We start from the raw sequence: 16,296 nt of genomic DNA, 5'->3' as shown, positions 1-16,296 counted from the left end.
TAAATGTTCAGCTTATTTAAAATTCTTGTTTAGGGTCAAATTTTTTTAGTTCCTTAGCCAGTAAAATATACACTTAAAAAATACTTTTAAATGTGCAGTTGGCCCTCCGTATCTGTGGGTTCTGCATCCAGATTGAAAATATTTGAAAAAAAGTTACACTGTTGCTGATGTGCACTTAGTTGTTAGGCCCAGGTGATTTTGACCATACTGAATATGAACAGATTTTTTGTCATTATTCCCTAAACAATACAGTTTAACAACTATTCAGTACACTACTTTATATAAGGTCCTTGAGCGTTCACAGATTTTGTTATCTGTTAGGGTAGAGGATCTGGAACCAATCACCTGCAAATACCCAGGGATGATTGCACTAGAAAATGATTTTGTTTTATGTATTTTCCATTAAATATAAGCAGTGATTTAATCGATTAGCAAAAGTAGTTCATTTGTGAACAATGTGCAAAATTGATACTAGCTTTGTACAGTTTTATTTGTTTGGAAAGTTTCACAAATTCAAAATAATAAACATGTTCATTTTCTTATTCTTCCCAAAGGTTCAACTTTAAAAAGAATATTAGTGCTTTAAAATTTCAACAGTCTGTCCTTATAACATTTTCAAATTTATCTGTAGGAGCTTGGTGTTATAAAGAGAAGAAGAGTGGCTGTCAGGAGAGGAAACAGAGAGAACATTCTTATTTTAAAAAATTAATAAAATTAAGAAAAACAATGGATACTATCACTTAGCTATATAAAAACTGCACAGTGATTAATTCTAGGTACAGTAAATGTCAGAAAAATCAATAAAGTTTGCTACTTTAAATCAACTCAGTAGTATTTTATTCAGAAATTTAAATATACACATTCAGAGCAACTATAAAAAATATAACTTGTTAAAAAAATGGCATTTCCAAGAAAGGAGCCATAATCAATAGCAAAATTACATAACAGGTGGAATCTGCACACAGTGTCTTTTAAAAAAACAAAGTAAAATAATCACACAACTCTCTGTCACTAAATTATTTCAAAAAAACTTACTATCGGTACTCCAATGAACAAAAGTATAAAAACCTCTGACTGAACAGCACATGCTCAGAACAGCATACACATTTTGTTTCTTCAGCATCTTTGCCCCTAGTACTCTTCTTTAGCTTCTACAGCAGTTAATTTGTTGGGTCAACTTAAGTCTAAAAAGCAGGGCTTTATGAATTGCCACCGGTTAGTGATGTAAGTTCTTCTTCTTTATAACAATATAGAATTTATGCATATTGTTAACTGGATGGCATTTGGTATATGGTATACTAGCCTTCAACATGTACTGAAGTTTACTAAAAAAGGCATGGAATCAGATTACCATTATTTAAAGTATTAACAATCTTTCAGAAAAAGAAATCAAATAAAATTTTACATTATCATAAAATGGTTTTGCTCTATTCACTGTTTCACTCTTTTTTCCTACATTAAGTTGTAAATATTTGAGAACCTTAGACTAGACAAGGAACTTCCTAATTGAGAAAGTATGATTTGATGTGTTCTGTATAAAATAGTATATGTAGTTGAATGCCAAGAACTCAGAAAAAGGTAACTAGAAGATATTTTATACTGCGTTTTGTCCTACAGATGTTTACCTCAGCCATCCTGAATTATAAACACTGACTCCTGTGCGCTCCCTGGGCTCATCTGAAGCACAGAACACAGGAAATGATTTCAGTGATTTCCTTCATTTTCCTAAGTATGGCACCTTGTCAGTACCATTCTAGATGCCAAAGAGAATTAGGGCTTAATTCTCTCCTGGAAAGCAACCTGAGAAAGGCTGTGATAGACACTAGCACACCTCTTTTTCCCCAACTCCTCTACTCCATGGTATTTCTTTACCGAATAGGCGACTTTGTCCTGTATTCATAACCACAGAAAAAAGTCGTTTGAAAACACTCAACTTTGTATCTTTAAGCTTCAGATCTTCAGCTCCCTCTTAAATTGCATTTTTCTCTTCAGTCCCTACCTTTGTCAAGTTCAGTATTTAACAATCATCTTTTCATGACTTTGCACAAAAAGCTTCAAATTTTTTCCTGCAGATCAGAAACCTAGAATTTCTAAATGTTTTACATAATGTAAAGTACATATAAATTTTGAGTTATCCTATTCCTGTGAATTGATGACAAAAGATGAATTATTTTGCTCAAAAAGGTGGTGTGGATTTTGAAAACTTTTATTTGACTCTCCTAAGAGGATAAACAAACACAAAAAGATGGTAAGGTTTTTTGGTATGCGCTGACTGGAAAACTTTTAAGGTACACTTTACCGAGCCATAGCAAATAAGAGATTCTCATCTCACACTAGATGGACCATCTTTTTTATTATACTTAAATGTAATTTGAAATAAGATTATTTTTCTTGCTAACACTGTGGGACAACAGTTTGTTTAGCTTCTTTAGTTATTTGACCTTTTTTCCTCGTTAATGATGACAAAGATTCCAAAAACAAGAACCTCTGAAACAATTTAAAAACCTATCCCAACATATTAATATGCTGGAACACTTGTCACACTACACTATATTGCAGACCATGGATTGGCAAACTTTTTCTGTAAAGGGTCAGACAGTAAATATTTTAGGTTTTGCAGGCTACTACTGTCTTACACAACTCAACTCTCATTGTTGCACAAAAGCAGCCATAAATAAATAAACGAATGAGTATGGCTGTTTGCCAGTAAGACTTTATTTATGGACACTGAACTTCACATAATTTTCATGTGTCTTGAAGTATTTTTTTTAACCATTTAAAATTGTAAACACAATTCTTAGCTCCCAGGCCATGAAAAGCAGGCTGAAAAGTGGGTTGAATTTGGCCCACAGGCCAGTGTTTGCTGTCCCTTATATAGGCTTTTATATGTTATATAAAATGTTTAAAAATTACAGATTCTAAGTCTAGAGACTTTGGAGACTTTCTTTTTAAGATCTCTCATTTTAAAACTCACCAAACAAGTTCTCTACTTTCTGGATAAATATACTCACATGAGAGAGAAAAAATAATTCAGAATACAAACCCCTATTTGAAAAAAAAGAAAAAGAATCTGTAAAACAAATGTTTCACCTTAAAATATGTCATTAAGAAACACAAAAAATTTATTCTATGCAATATATAACAATATGCATAGATTTGGTACATAATTTCTTAGTTTTTACTTTAAGAAAATAGAGGAAAAGGTTTATAAATCTCTCCATCCCCTGTACAAAAAATTGCAACCAAAACCAGCAATCCTTGCATGTACCACCATCAACTCTGCATATAATATGAATTATACCTACCCTGTTTCCCAGAAAATAAGACCTAGCCAGACAATCAGCTCTAATGTGTCTTTTGGAGCAATGTGTCTTTTGGAGCAAGACCAGGTCTTAATGTAAGACCTGGTATTATTATATTATAGTATATTACAGTAAAATAAGACTGGGTCTTATATTAAAGTTTGCTCCAAAAGACACATTAGAGCTGATTGTCTGGCTAGGTCTTATTTTGGGAGAAACACGGTAGGAATTGGAATTTACCTAGATATGGTCTTGGTGCTCTATTAAAAATGCACAATTATATCACAGAACACCATGTCTACAATTTGGGACACTTCTGAACAGAGAACTCCTGCCTCCATAAAATAAGGAAACAAGAAGAGTCTTTCCACAGTCAAGTACAAAAAAACCTTCACAGTCTGATTTACCTTTATCAAAGGTAAAATGATTTGATACATTTCATGGATTATTTTGATCCTTAGAAGTTCCTAAACAGAAAAATACATTTCGCATGAACTTTTTTATCTGTTTGGGTTTTCCAAGCAAGATGTTATAATACAAGAATGTATTGAACCGGTAGAAAAGTCCATGGGCTAAAGAAAAAGGAATTAAGTATAAAATGTTTACCACCTTTATCCTTTCTAATTTTACAACAAACTTCAGGTATTGAGACCTAATTGATTTCTTGTAACTATCCATTATGAACATAATCTTCCATTTAACTCTTCTCAGTGCTTTTTGCCTGGGGCTTCAGCATTTTGCGACGGAGAAGATCACTACGTCCAACTTCAACCATTTGTTCTTCCCAAGATTTGATTTCATTATAATAACGAACTTTATCATCTTCAGCAAGTTGAATATATACCTGAGAAAAAGTGTAATTGTTAAAATGATTTCTTTAGAAGAAACTTTGCAATTAATTTCTGGAATGCTTCCACATAAACTCTAGAAATTACCTTATTATCCTACATGTATAGAGTGGATAGGAGAAGCAATGCTTTTGTGAGATAAAAATTAGATGAGAAAAAGGTAAGAGATAAAGAACTTGTATTAATGAACTTGTTACAATGTCAGGGTTTGAGATGTGGGAAAGGAGCAGAGGCAGGAGGCGACTGTCACAAGATATAGTGGACACTAAATTCTGTGTGGCATTATTTTAAATACCAATTTCATCTGCAGTCAAAATCTACCAAAAGAAAACAGATAAATTGGTTCTAAGAATATGAAATTATTTAAAAATACCTGACTTGTGTTGTTAGTAATATAAGGTTTTCACATGAATTAAGCCTTGTCCTAATAGTCTCACAGATATCTAACCAGACACTTGAAACTAAAACCATACTACTTACTTGCTTTTGAGAACTAGAGAGATTTTTCCAGCTTTCATTTACAGTCTTCAGCTTTAACTGTAAAACAACGTATGTTTAAGTACCAGGTATAGGGAATTCAGTGATTAAAAATATTTTTTATTACTCATTCCAACAACAAAAACTCAGATAACAAGAATCACAGGCAACCCTCATCAATTCTTAACATCATTTCATTCTAAATTAAACTATTAAACTGTTAAAATATACAAAATACCTGGCTGAAGATATTTATCTTTTTTATTGAGATATAATTGACATATAACACTATGTTAATTTCAAGTGTACAACATGATTCAATATTTGTACATATTCTGAAATGATCACAAGTCTAGTTAACATTAATCACCATAAATTTTCTTATGAGAACTTTTAAGATCTATTCTCTGAGCAACTTTCAAATATGCAACACAGTTTTATTAACTGTTGTTCCCATCTGTGTACTATATCCTCACGACTTAAATATTTTATATTTGAAAGTTTGTACCTTTTGGCCACCATCACCCGTTTCACCCACACCCCATCCCTGGCAACTACCAACATGTTCTCTGTATCTATGAACTCAGTTTGTTTATTTTTTTTCAGAGTCTCACATATAAGTGAGATCACACGGTATTTGTCTTTCTCTGGTCTGATTTTTTCCTTAGCATAATACTTTCAAGATCCATCCATGTTGCTGCAAATAGCAAGTTTTCCTTCTTTTTACGGCTGAATAATATTCCACTTTATATACATATATATCAGTTTCTTTATCCATTCATCCATTGATGGACACTTAGATTTCACATCTTGGCTGTTATAAATCATGCTGCAATGAACATGGGGATTCAGGTATCTTTTCAAGTAAGTGTTTTCTTCTTCTTTGGATAAATACCCAGAATTGCTGGACATATGGTAGCTCTTTTTATTAATTTTTTTCAGGAACCTCCATACTGCTTTCCATAGAAGCTACAGAAATTTATGCTTCCACCAACTGTGCATAAGGGTTTAATTTTCTCCACATCCTCGCCAGCACTTATTCCTTGTCTTTGATAACAGCCACTCCAACAGGTTGCGAGGTAAATTGTGGTTTTAATTTGCATTTCCCTGATAATTAGTGATGTTAAGCACCTTTTCATGTACCTGTTAGCCGCCTATATGTCTTCTTTGGAAAAATGTTTAATCCGATCCTCTGCTCATTTTTTGATCAGATTGGTTTTTCAGCTAATGAATTGTATAAATTCTTTATATATTTTGGATATTAACTCCTTAGGATATGCAAATATTTACTCCCATTAGGTAAGCTACCTCTTCATTTTGTTGATGGTTTCCTTTATTGTGCAGATATTTATCTATTTTGATTCAAAAATACTAATATTCAAATATAACTTATATTCTGTCACTGCCTAACTTCAGAGACTAAGTTCTACTACCTCTGTTGGCTTGGTTCTTCATCTATAAAATTAAAGGGATACAGGGACGCCATGGTAGGAAGAAAGGCAGAGAGGAGAGTCAGCACACTTCACACCACCTGTGCTGTTGCTCCCAGAGAGTAGAGAATGAAGGGAAAAATGGACGGATAGAAAATGAGCACAGAAAATGAACAGAGGGGTAGTAGGAGGACTGTGAGGGAGAGAGACATATAGTCTGAAAAGTATCTATTTAAAGCTTTGAGGAAATCATCAATGATTTTAAGGAGAAGCAGAGTGAGATTAATGAACTTAATTATTTTCACCAGATCTTTGACTGAATTTTATTTTCCTATCAACAAAAATAGAGGTACCAGATAGTATCTGAGATTACATAACCATTATGTTTTGAACATTTTAAACTTACCTTTACAAACAGTTCTAATATATTCAGGAATGGTTACTCACTAAACTGCTGACTCTTAATTTGGAAGCAATTACTTTAATGCTCTCGATTCTTTCATAACTAATTTTTTACTATCCATAAAGTTTGACATTCACTGAGTTCAACAATAATTCATGAAGTTGTATGCATAATCTGCTCTTTCAATTCAATAAAAATAATTCATTAAAAGAAATTAAAGAGAAGGAAAGATATTTTCTCCCTCCTAAAACTCCATTAAATGAGCCCTTCCACTATGTGAGGACAACAGTGAGAAAGCGCCAGCTATGAACCTGGAAGAGGGCCCTCACCAGCAGGCGACCACGACAGTGCCTGGGTCTTGGACTTCCCCAGCCTCCAGAACTGTGAGCAATAAATCTCTGTTGTCTATGTTAAAATAAACAAACATTAAATGAATAAACAAAAAATTGTAAGGCATAAACCCATATGGACAAAGATAACGGGAGAGAGAGTACAACACAAAAGCTGAAGCTGAAAAGCAGATGGAGAAATGGTTCCTGGCTTACATAACCCATGAAAGTTATTCCTAAACTGGCAATGGGGAAAGCCAAAACAAGCAAAGTGTTTTACAACGTAGAATTCCCCAAGTAGCTGAGGAATTGGCAGCACCAGGTAAGTATAAAACAGAGGCGAAGTCAGGTTAAAACCAGGACTGATTGAAAGTGTTTAAAAAGAGGTTAAATGCCCACTGTGGGTAGATTCTAGGACATTCATCTCTCAACACAGTGAAATAATTATTCTGTGAGTACCAGGTATAGTTAAGGGAAACAGTACCATGCTGAAAACAGGAACATTAAATGAAAATGTACACTGTTTCCCAGAAAGAAAAGCAAAAAAAAAGTCTGAGAAAACAATACAGAAAATTAAAGTACCAATTCAGAAGATGAACAAACAAATAAGAGTTCTAGAGAGTCAGAACAAAGGAAAAAAAGAGAGGGAAAGGGAAGGGAAAACAAAACAACCAGATCACATTCAAAGGACCAATAATCAATGGCTTCATACATCTCAAAAGCAATACAAGAAGCTACAAAAGAAAGGAGCATTATTTTTTAAATTTTCAAAGAATATGAAACAATTCTATGCTCAAACTATCAAATGTAACAGAGACACTTTCAGACATTCAAGAACTCAAAAAGCTTATCTCCCATGTACCCTCACTAGGGAAGATGCTATAACAGAATCAGTAAACCAAGAAAGACAACAATAGAAGCAAAAGCACCACAAGGATGACAATGAAGGAAGATCCCAGGATGTCAGCTATGCACTAGGCACAGAAGGCAACAACCAAACTGGAACAAATCAGAGGCTCCAGAATGAAGCTGACAGAATATCTAATGTATCTAATTATACAGAAAGCTGGTGAATATTGAAGAGTTTGAGGTTAAATTATTGACAGTACATAAAAAAACTAAGCAAACAAAACATAACCAACTTCAGGGAAAGTTAAGTTTTGCCAGAAAGGCAAAACAGTCAGTCATAGCAAATAGCACAGCTCAGCTATGAATAAGGTTTATGTAATCATAATAATATAACCAAAATTATGGTAATATTGAGAGGTTGGAAGATGAAAACACGAACGGTGGGATGAGAAACATTTAAATGTTCATTTTAAATAATGAAGGGCAATGCCTAAAATATAAGTAATGCTGAAAATTGAAAAAAATCAAGAAGTAACAACATAAGGATGTTATTTAGAGATATGTAGGTAAATACCAAAAGAATCCGCTAAAACAGTAGAATTTGCTTCTGGAGTAAGAAATACAACAGGGCAGTGAAGACTAGTATCTTTCATAACAAGCCTTATTCTGATTCTTTAAACTATGAGGATGTATAACCACTATTTTTTAATGAATAAAAATTATATAGTCGAGGTAATTTTCATTTCCAGGGGTAGTGCCCAGGCATTAGGCTTCCCAGGTGATTCCAAGATGCAGAGTTGAGACCACTGATTTAGGAGGATTCTCTAGCATATAACCTTCTCACACTGATAATAAAACAACTAACTCCAATGTAAGTTAGTGACTGAGCAAATTGCAACTAAAAAAACCCAACAGGCTTGCATTTTAGTAATCTAGGGCCATAGAAACTGAATTTAAAATCCCACAGGGAGTAAATCAGTAAAACTATTTAGCCAGGTAAGACTACATCACATGTACACATTCTTTGATCATATGTTAAGCAGGATGTGTGAAATGAATCATGAAACCAAATAACTCAAAAGGGAAAAGTGGAAAAAGAATTTCATCTCAGATTGACAAGAGTTAGGGATCTGAACATACAATCTTCTTACCATGTCATAATATAAAAAGAAAAATACAATTGTCAATTTGGAGCTTCTAAGGAAATAAAGGAAAGACTAAGCCACAACAGGAATGTCCACTTTTTTTCTTTGACACATTCATATAGTAACATTCATATAAAACATCCCCATGGGCATAACGAAAATTTTATTAAAGGATATAAAACATGAAGCAACAGGTTACATTCAAATCCCAGTAAAAAAACATTATAGTTCTGCTCTCATTCTTTCCCAGTGACTGTAAAACAGTTAAGAACTGCTGGATAAGTCTCCAGAACTTTACCATCTCTATAAACTTGAAACACTTTTAGGTTTTTTAAATAAAAAGAGTTGACAATATGCATATTGGCATCTGTTTACTCATATTAATTCTACATAGTAAGAAAAAGAATTTTTCTATAAAAAAAGATAAAAGAACAAAGGTCTTATTCGTATATAGTATTTGATCGTAGTACTTTACTTTTTTTCACCACCTGACATATGGCATCCCTAAAATTTCCTGACTATGTTTTAAATTAAAATAAAAACAGTTAAAACAAAGACAGTTCTGTTTTACCTGTGATGAACCATCCTTAGCTTCCAGGAAGCGTTCAGATATATAAATGTTATAAGCTGAGCGAGGTCTTTTCGGTTTTCCAAGCATTGTTAACTCCTGAGTAATAAAAATGGAAGAGTTACATACAGCTTTAACCTCTATGAGACTTAATTTTACCTACAGAAACTGTATTCACTACTATGCATTACATAGCATGTTCCTTAAAGTGAATGTTACGATTCTTATATAAAGTATGTGATGGTTCCCTCCTAGAGTCAGAATTTTTGATAGCACTAAGTTTTGAAAATTAAAATAGATTTTTATGAGTTACTTTCCATACAAAAATATTTCTTTTACATATCACTTTCATGTTCTCCATGAACTGAATAACTGAGGACATATGTACAAAATCTTTTTTAAAAGATAAAACGATCTCAGTTTCATCCTTACAGGATACTACCATCTCCTTGGCTAAACCACTACGTACCTCCACAACTCATGGACACTAGAGTATCTGTTTGATAGCTCTCATTTCATTTCTTTCCCTGCATGTCTCTCAACCTTTAAACTTCAATAGATGTGTTAAATTCTTTTTACTCAATATCAAAGGGAGGGGAAGAAAAGATGAAAAAGAATACAAGTACCTCTTGCTGTCTATATCAATTTAAGTTTCTGAGTTCAGAGAATGAGAAATATTGCATTATCCTAACCTAGGTGTCAGAATTTGGATAGTGAGTAGTACTTGTAATTTATAAAATTTTGTGACTTTTAATAACAATTTGTTAGTCAATAACAAATCCAACTTTTACTCATCAGTAAAAGTAGGGCTCCTCTGATTTACAGCTAGTCACTTCCTTCTTCCTGAACCTCTCTGTCGTGAAAATTACTGTAGCTTCCAGGCACTTCACAACTTAACTATAGCCCCTTTTATTTCTAGAATTACTACTAGATACTTCACTTGCAACTTTCTGATTACCACACGCCTCACCTGATCTCTAACTAGTTGGTATGAGAAATCTTTAATGGGAAGAAAAATTCCAACAGGGAGTGAAGGATTGGAAGTCTGAGGGGAAAAACAACCCTCAGGCTTCAGGTTCAACTAGTAAAGAGCTTGGAAGTCACTGCTCCATCCTAAAAGTATAAAGCTTTCTGAACAGACTGAAAACTCAACAGCTCTCCTTGGATGCATGAAAGGACGACACTGGGCAACTGCTGCTTGCGCCCAGACTGGAGACACAGACAAGTGATATAGAGAGGAGGCTTTCCAGAGCAGAGGAGCAGACAGACTCAGGAGGAAACTGCTGTGTGAACCGGTGCTGGGTAAGAAACTGTAAGTAATGCGCTGCTAGAGGCTCTGTGTGGACAACTCAGAGTTTAAAAACTCCAGGGAATCCAGTCATTTGAGGGCCCTCACAATACTGTCAGATTTACAACTCCAGGAGCTTAACCAGACTCCCACAATAACTATCTAGAAAAAATCCCCCCCTGGTTCCAGCATGGAGAGGAGAAAAGGAACCATTTTGAAAGACATGAGAACTCTGTCTTCTTAACAAGGCCTGCTCTCGGAGAAACTAGTTACCTAGACAGAGCCTAACCTGCTGGGGTATTATCAGAGCTTAAATGACCTGAAGGAAGGGAAATAGACAACTCCAGCCCACTCTAGCTATCCTGTCCCACCTAGGGGGGAGGGGAAAAAACCCTGAGAAACGCTGTGCAGTTCCCAGTCAAGAAGCATAGGGTCACTGAAAGCCCGGGACCTAATCAAATGACTAAAGAACACTTCCCTTGCGGCCACATCCACCATCACATTAAGGCCTATTTAACAGCAATTCCTTTTGCGCAGTACATCATGTCCAGTTATCAAGAAAAAATTCCAAGGCATACTAAGAGGCAAACTACACAGTTTGAAGAGACAAAGAAAGCATCAGCACCAGACAGGGCAGAGATGGTGGAATTATCATATCAGGAATTTAAAACAACTATGATTAATATGCTAACAGCTCTAGACAGCATGCTAGAACAGATGGCAATGTAAGCAGGCAGGTGGGAACCCTAAGAAAGAACCAAAAAACGCTAGAGAGCAAAAACAGTAACTGAAATAAAGAATGCCTTTGATGTGCTTATTAGTAGGTTGGATACAGGTGAGGAAAGAATCTCTGAGCTAGAGGACATATTAATAGAATTCTGGAAAACCCAAAAGGAAAGAGGACAAAGACTGGGGAAAAACACAGAACGGAATATCCAAGGACTATGGGGCAATTACAGTGGGTGTAACAAAAGCATGATGGGAATACCAAAAGAAGAAAGAAAGAAAGGCAGAAAAGAAATATTTGAATAGGAAACCCCTTTTATCTGCCCGATCCTCATTTCTGGCCCTCTCCATTCTTAGCACTGCATTAAAAAGATGCATTAAAAAGAAAGGGAGAGTGAACTTTAGAACTCACACCTCTCCAAATACCAGCCCTATGCAGAGATTGTATTTCTCACTCTTGGTATCTCTTCTGGATCCCTTTTACTAATTGAATCAGCAGCCTTAGATTACCATCATTGACCTGAAATTGGTAGGAGGACTTAAGACATTAGGGTCAGGGACAGGTATCTTGGCATGTCACATTAAAGGCTGTAATCTACTTTTTCAGAGAAACAGTTTTAATTCTGATGGCCATTTCCTATAGTATATGTACTGGACCAGCCCACTGACCACCTCACACCTAATACTGGTTCTACAGAAGAATGTTTGAAATTCCATTTTAAACAATGGGATTTATGTGGATTGATACCTTAAGCTGAGAACCACAATTTTTGAACCATGTGAAGGTTTTAGTGAGGAAAAATAGTATTTTAACCTAAAGGCACTTATTTGATTAGATACAACAGGCACTTTCCCCTGATGCGTTAATAAATTCAGTCTATTCAGCAATATTCAGAATCACACTCACCATTACCTACAGAACAATTCAAATCAGTAAACTATTCTAGACAACATCCAGAAGCAAAGATTCTTACTGTTCCTGATTTGACTGTTCCATATTTTGTTCCTATAACTTTCATATATATCTTAAATTTGAATACATCCAAAAGTAGCAACAAGGGATTCCAAGACAGACTCAACAGCAAGTGGTCCTAGTGGCAAGAAGAGAGCTATTCCTAACTGAAGGACACCTGATGGCATTCTACCTCATAGCCACACATATCATCAAAATAAGAGAAAACTACCCATATGCAGAGTTACACAAATTTCATTTTTTTGTCAAAGGAAAAGAATAAACGATACTCACTCTCTTTTTTATTATCGCTTTCTTTTTTAAACGTTTTTGCATGATTTCTTTTTCCAAAGATACCAGCTGACTTGGAGTTAGCTGTTCTTGAATTCTGTTGATCTCTTCTTTGTATGCCTGCCAGTCTGCCTTATAGGCATCTTCATATATCTATGAATAAAAACCCAGTATGAAGTCAGTGATCTTGCTAGTAAATTAAACATAGCATAACTGCCACAAAAGACAACTGCATGATTTCAGATAAAGTGAGACTGAACCACCAAATGGGAAATGTGCTTTGGGATCCCATTTATATTGATTAAAAACATGTATTTTTTTCATACACATGCTAACCAAGATGAGACTCTAGCAATTAGTCTTCAAATTGCTGCCAAACCTTCATCACCATCCCCATTCATCCATACTGTCATCATTTATATAGATCAGAAGGTATGAAGTTCATTTGTAGATAACAGATGTTAGAAAAAAACACAGACACACAAAAACTGTGGGTCATCTGGTCCCTTAAGGGACATGACAATTGTTCCTAACTGCAGAATAACTGGACAGCCATGTTGAAAACCTATATGCTTACTTTTTTCTCTGCATCAGGAAGTTCCCTCCATATCTCGGCGATTTTTTTAATTAGTTCTGAATTTTTTGCATCTATGGATTGGAATAAAATGAGAAAAGATGTCACAATTTTATGTCTCAGGATTAATTTCTAAAGGGTTCCAAGAAAGTATAATCCATTAGCTCTATAAGTTCTACTAGATACCTCTACACCACACACAATTTAACACAATGATTTAGCTTTTCTTTAACCAACTAATTTATGATCATTTAATACTTTACCCAAATTGTTTAAGTTCCCTATCTAATAATCAAGATGTATATCACATATCACCAAAATAGTCCTCAGAGACTGATTACTAGTTTAAGCAGTTGGGTAGTCCATTGCTTCGAGTTGTTTACTTCATATTCAATCAAACATTTTTTCGTCTTTTAGGAACTAAGTTCATAGAACCTGAATAAACAACAAAATATAGTTTTGATTCACATACCACGATGTATTTCAATTACATAAATACCATTTGCAAACAAACTAAATTATTCTAAAATCAATTCATTATTTCCCATTTCCTTCCTCATCTTAACTGGAAAGACAGGTATAAATGCTTAACAAGCCACTTACTAGTTTCAAGTCCTACATTTTAAAAAATGTATTTATGCGTATCTTATAAACCAATTCTTTTTAACGTAAAATGTTTTATTACAGCTCATTTGATTTTCACAAGTGCCCTGTGGTAGGTAATACTGCATGTGAAAGGGCTTTAGAAATCATAAGCAAAGGTTGGCTATTATTAATTGAGTAATCATCTTTACACAACCACCACAAATAAAGGCCCCACAGTCTTTCTAGGGAGTCAACAAACATCCTATCTGGAAATCTTTTCAGTATAAAAAGCTCTTGAAATTAGCAGTAAGTTGTATAGAGCTTTACAGGTTACCTAACACTTCCACATAACTTATTTCATTGCGACTTCGTTAACAACTCCCCGAGGCAGAAGGAGCTGGGCAAGAGATAAAATGAGTCATCAACTGGTCCTCTAAGCCAGTGGCAACTCCACCTGAACTAACGCTTTTTTACATCCTCTTCTCCGATGATTTCCACTCTTCCACTCTACATCCAACTATTTTTTAAAATACCTCTCATTAGTTCTCAGTCCCATTCAAAGCATTTCTGTCTGGGAAACAATGTTATACCTCCTACGTTAAGACCACCCCAAAGGACGGTGAGTTCCTGCACTCACTGGATGGTCTGGTAGTGCAAGTCAAGTTTGCAGTTCACCTGCTCCGTGGCCTCTTTATGACATCGGAGCAGAGTGCAAGCCCCCAAACTCCTTACCTGGGTTCCGAGCTTTAAATATGGCTAGCTGTTCTTTAGAAAATCGAACGTATGAAGTCATAGGCTTCTTTGGATAACTAGTCAAGGTGGAGGAAAACCATCTCGGCACGTACATAAAACTACATATGAATAAAAAGGAAATAACCAACGTCAAGTACGTACGAGGAAACAGTCATACGTAGATAAACACCAAATGAGATGTTATCAAGATGCCAGCTACACCTTCAACAAGAAAGCGGGTGACACTTAGAAGCCCACCCTGAGCAGAGGGGAGAGACTGCAAAACTGAAGCCTTAAAGGCCTTCACCTGCACGAAGGGCGGAGTGGAGCCAGCACCTGTGCGCCCGCCCCCGGGCTCCGCCTCCCCGATGCCTAGACGGTGGCGGGAGACTTGGCGCGAGTCTGCAGAGAACGCCGTCTGCAGGCGCTCCCGGACAGTGGGGGGGCGGGGGCGGGCAGGTGGGGACGGCTGCAGGGAAGGTGCCGGCTGCTACTGGAGGAAGGCCCGGTACCAAAGCCAGCGATCCCTCGGCAAGGTCGAGGTCTGAACCCAGGGCGCCAGGCGGCCCGCAACTCGCAGGGGGAGCGGAAAGTGGAAGACGCCGTCTACGTCCCGGCCCCTGGACGCCCCGAGCCCCACCGCCCGCTGCAGCGCCGGCGAGCGGTCTTACCTGAAGGGAGAGCGCAGTCGACTCCCACAGTCCGCGCAGAGAGCCGCCCCGGACTTTCCCAGGGCACTCAGCACGCCCCACACGCCCCGGAGAAGCGCCATTGCACCCGCTGACAAGGCCGTGACCGCGCCCCAACCTCCTGGAGCCCCCTGGCACAACAGAACCCCAACGACGACAAGTTGAACCCGCGTACCACCGTCCCGGGTTCGCTATCATGCCCACCACTCGCGGGGCACTATGGGAAGCCTGTTCACTTCCGGTTGGTAGATAGGGGCGGGATACGGCAGAATTGGCGCAGGCGCTGTAGTGGCTTCCCCCCGGTGGGCGGGACTGCAAAAAAGGAGGAGGAGCTCGGAAGCGAAGAAAGGAGGCCGCAGGCCGGCTCGCCTGCGGAGGGCCCTGGCCTGGAGGGGGCGCTGTTGAGTCGCCTCTGCCCCTTGGCCCCCCGCCTCCGCAGTCGGTTCCTCACCAGGACCCGAGGTGATGGAGGAACTGCGGCGGTCTCACCAGGACCCGACACTGGTTGGCGTCTGCCTGTGATGGCCCGAAACGCTAATACGTAACAGTTATACCACAAGAACACTGGATGGTTGTGCCGCCCACGTTGCTGTGAGGTCAGGTTGGCCGGTGCTGAGCATCCAGCAGAGCTGCTGAGATCAACACGGAGCTGGAGCCAAAAACCCTGCCCCGGAGGAGGGTGGAGGACGGTGCGTGTTTTCAAACCTAAGAATGCAGATTTTCGGGTCTTACCGCAGCACCTGATTCAATGTGTCTGTATGGTGCCCGTGAATTAGCGTTTGCAACAAGTTCCTCAAGGTTTTACAAGTTCTAGTGGCAGGGGTCATGGGACCACATTTAGAGCAACACTGATCTAGATCACGTCCCATTTATTGCAACTAATGCTGACCCAGTCTTCAAGTCGGACATGTAATCTTGTTGAATTTGTGGGGAGGAGACTTTGGCTAGTTAGTCATCCAGAGACCTGAGTTCTAGCCCCAGAATCAACGTTAAGGTCTTGATCCGAGAATGTCGCATCCCCTCTCTAAGATCCAATTTCCTCCACTGCCAACCAGGATGTTGTACGAGAACAGTTTTCCCAACCAAAGCCCTGAAACCGTGTGACAAG

General features: G+C 37.4%; 1 protein-coding gene across 2 annotated transcripts; it reads right to left on the bottom strand.

Annotated features, from left to right (window-relative positions):
- Positions 1-814: 814 nt before the first annotated feature.
- On the bottom strand, positions 815-15,425 carry TFAM (transcription factor A, mitochondrial). 2 transcript variants are annotated; one of them, XR_013994995.1, is made up of 8 exons: positions 15,171-15,425; positions 14,500-14,618; positions 13,186-13,256; positions 12,612-12,761; positions 9,355-9,450; positions 4,631-4,687; positions 3,543-4,146; positions 815-3,327 (listed from the first exon to the last, which is right to left on the bottom strand). XR_013994995.1 is itself a non-coding variant. In XM_081074512.1 (7 exons), the coding sequence occupies exons 1-7, from the start codon at positions 15,269-15,271 to the stop codon at positions 4,000-4,002; spliced, it is 741 nt and encodes a 246-aa protein (XP_080930638.1). In that variant the 5' UTR covers positions 15,272-15,404; the 3' UTR covers positions 815-3,999. The 2 variants fall into 2 exon arrangements, 1 of the variants encoding a protein (XP_080930638.1); XM_081074512.1 differs by having other exon boundaries at positions 815-4,146; positions 15,171-15,404.
- Between the last annotated feature and the right edge of the window lie 871 nt (positions 15,426-16,296).

Source organism: Rhinolophus hipposideros, assembly GCF_964194185.1.
Source record: "Rhinolophus hipposideros genome assembly, chromosome: 15".
Taxonomy (NCBI): domain Eukaryota; kingdom Metazoa; phylum Chordata; class Mammalia; order Chiroptera; family Rhinolophidae; genus Rhinolophus; species Rhinolophus hipposideros.
The sequence above is the reverse complement of the archived record's forward strand: the minus strand, read 5'-3'. Positions and strand labels throughout refer to the sequence as shown.

Excerpts from the sequence above, each read along its gene's own strand:
- TFAM (XM_081074512.1), bottom strand. The coding sequence starts at position 15,271 with ATGGCGCTTCTCCGGGGCGTGTGGGGCGTGCTGAGTGCCCTGGGAAAG. Across the intron at positions 12,762-13,185 it reads TTCCTGATGCAGAGAAAAAA|ATATATGAAGATGCCTATAA; the intron begins GTAAGCATATAG and ends TTTTATTCATAG. Across the intron at positions 4,147-4,630 it reads TCTCTAGTTCTCAAAAGCAA|GTATATATTCAACTTGCTGA; the intron begins GTAAGTAGTATG and ends ACTTTTTCTCAG.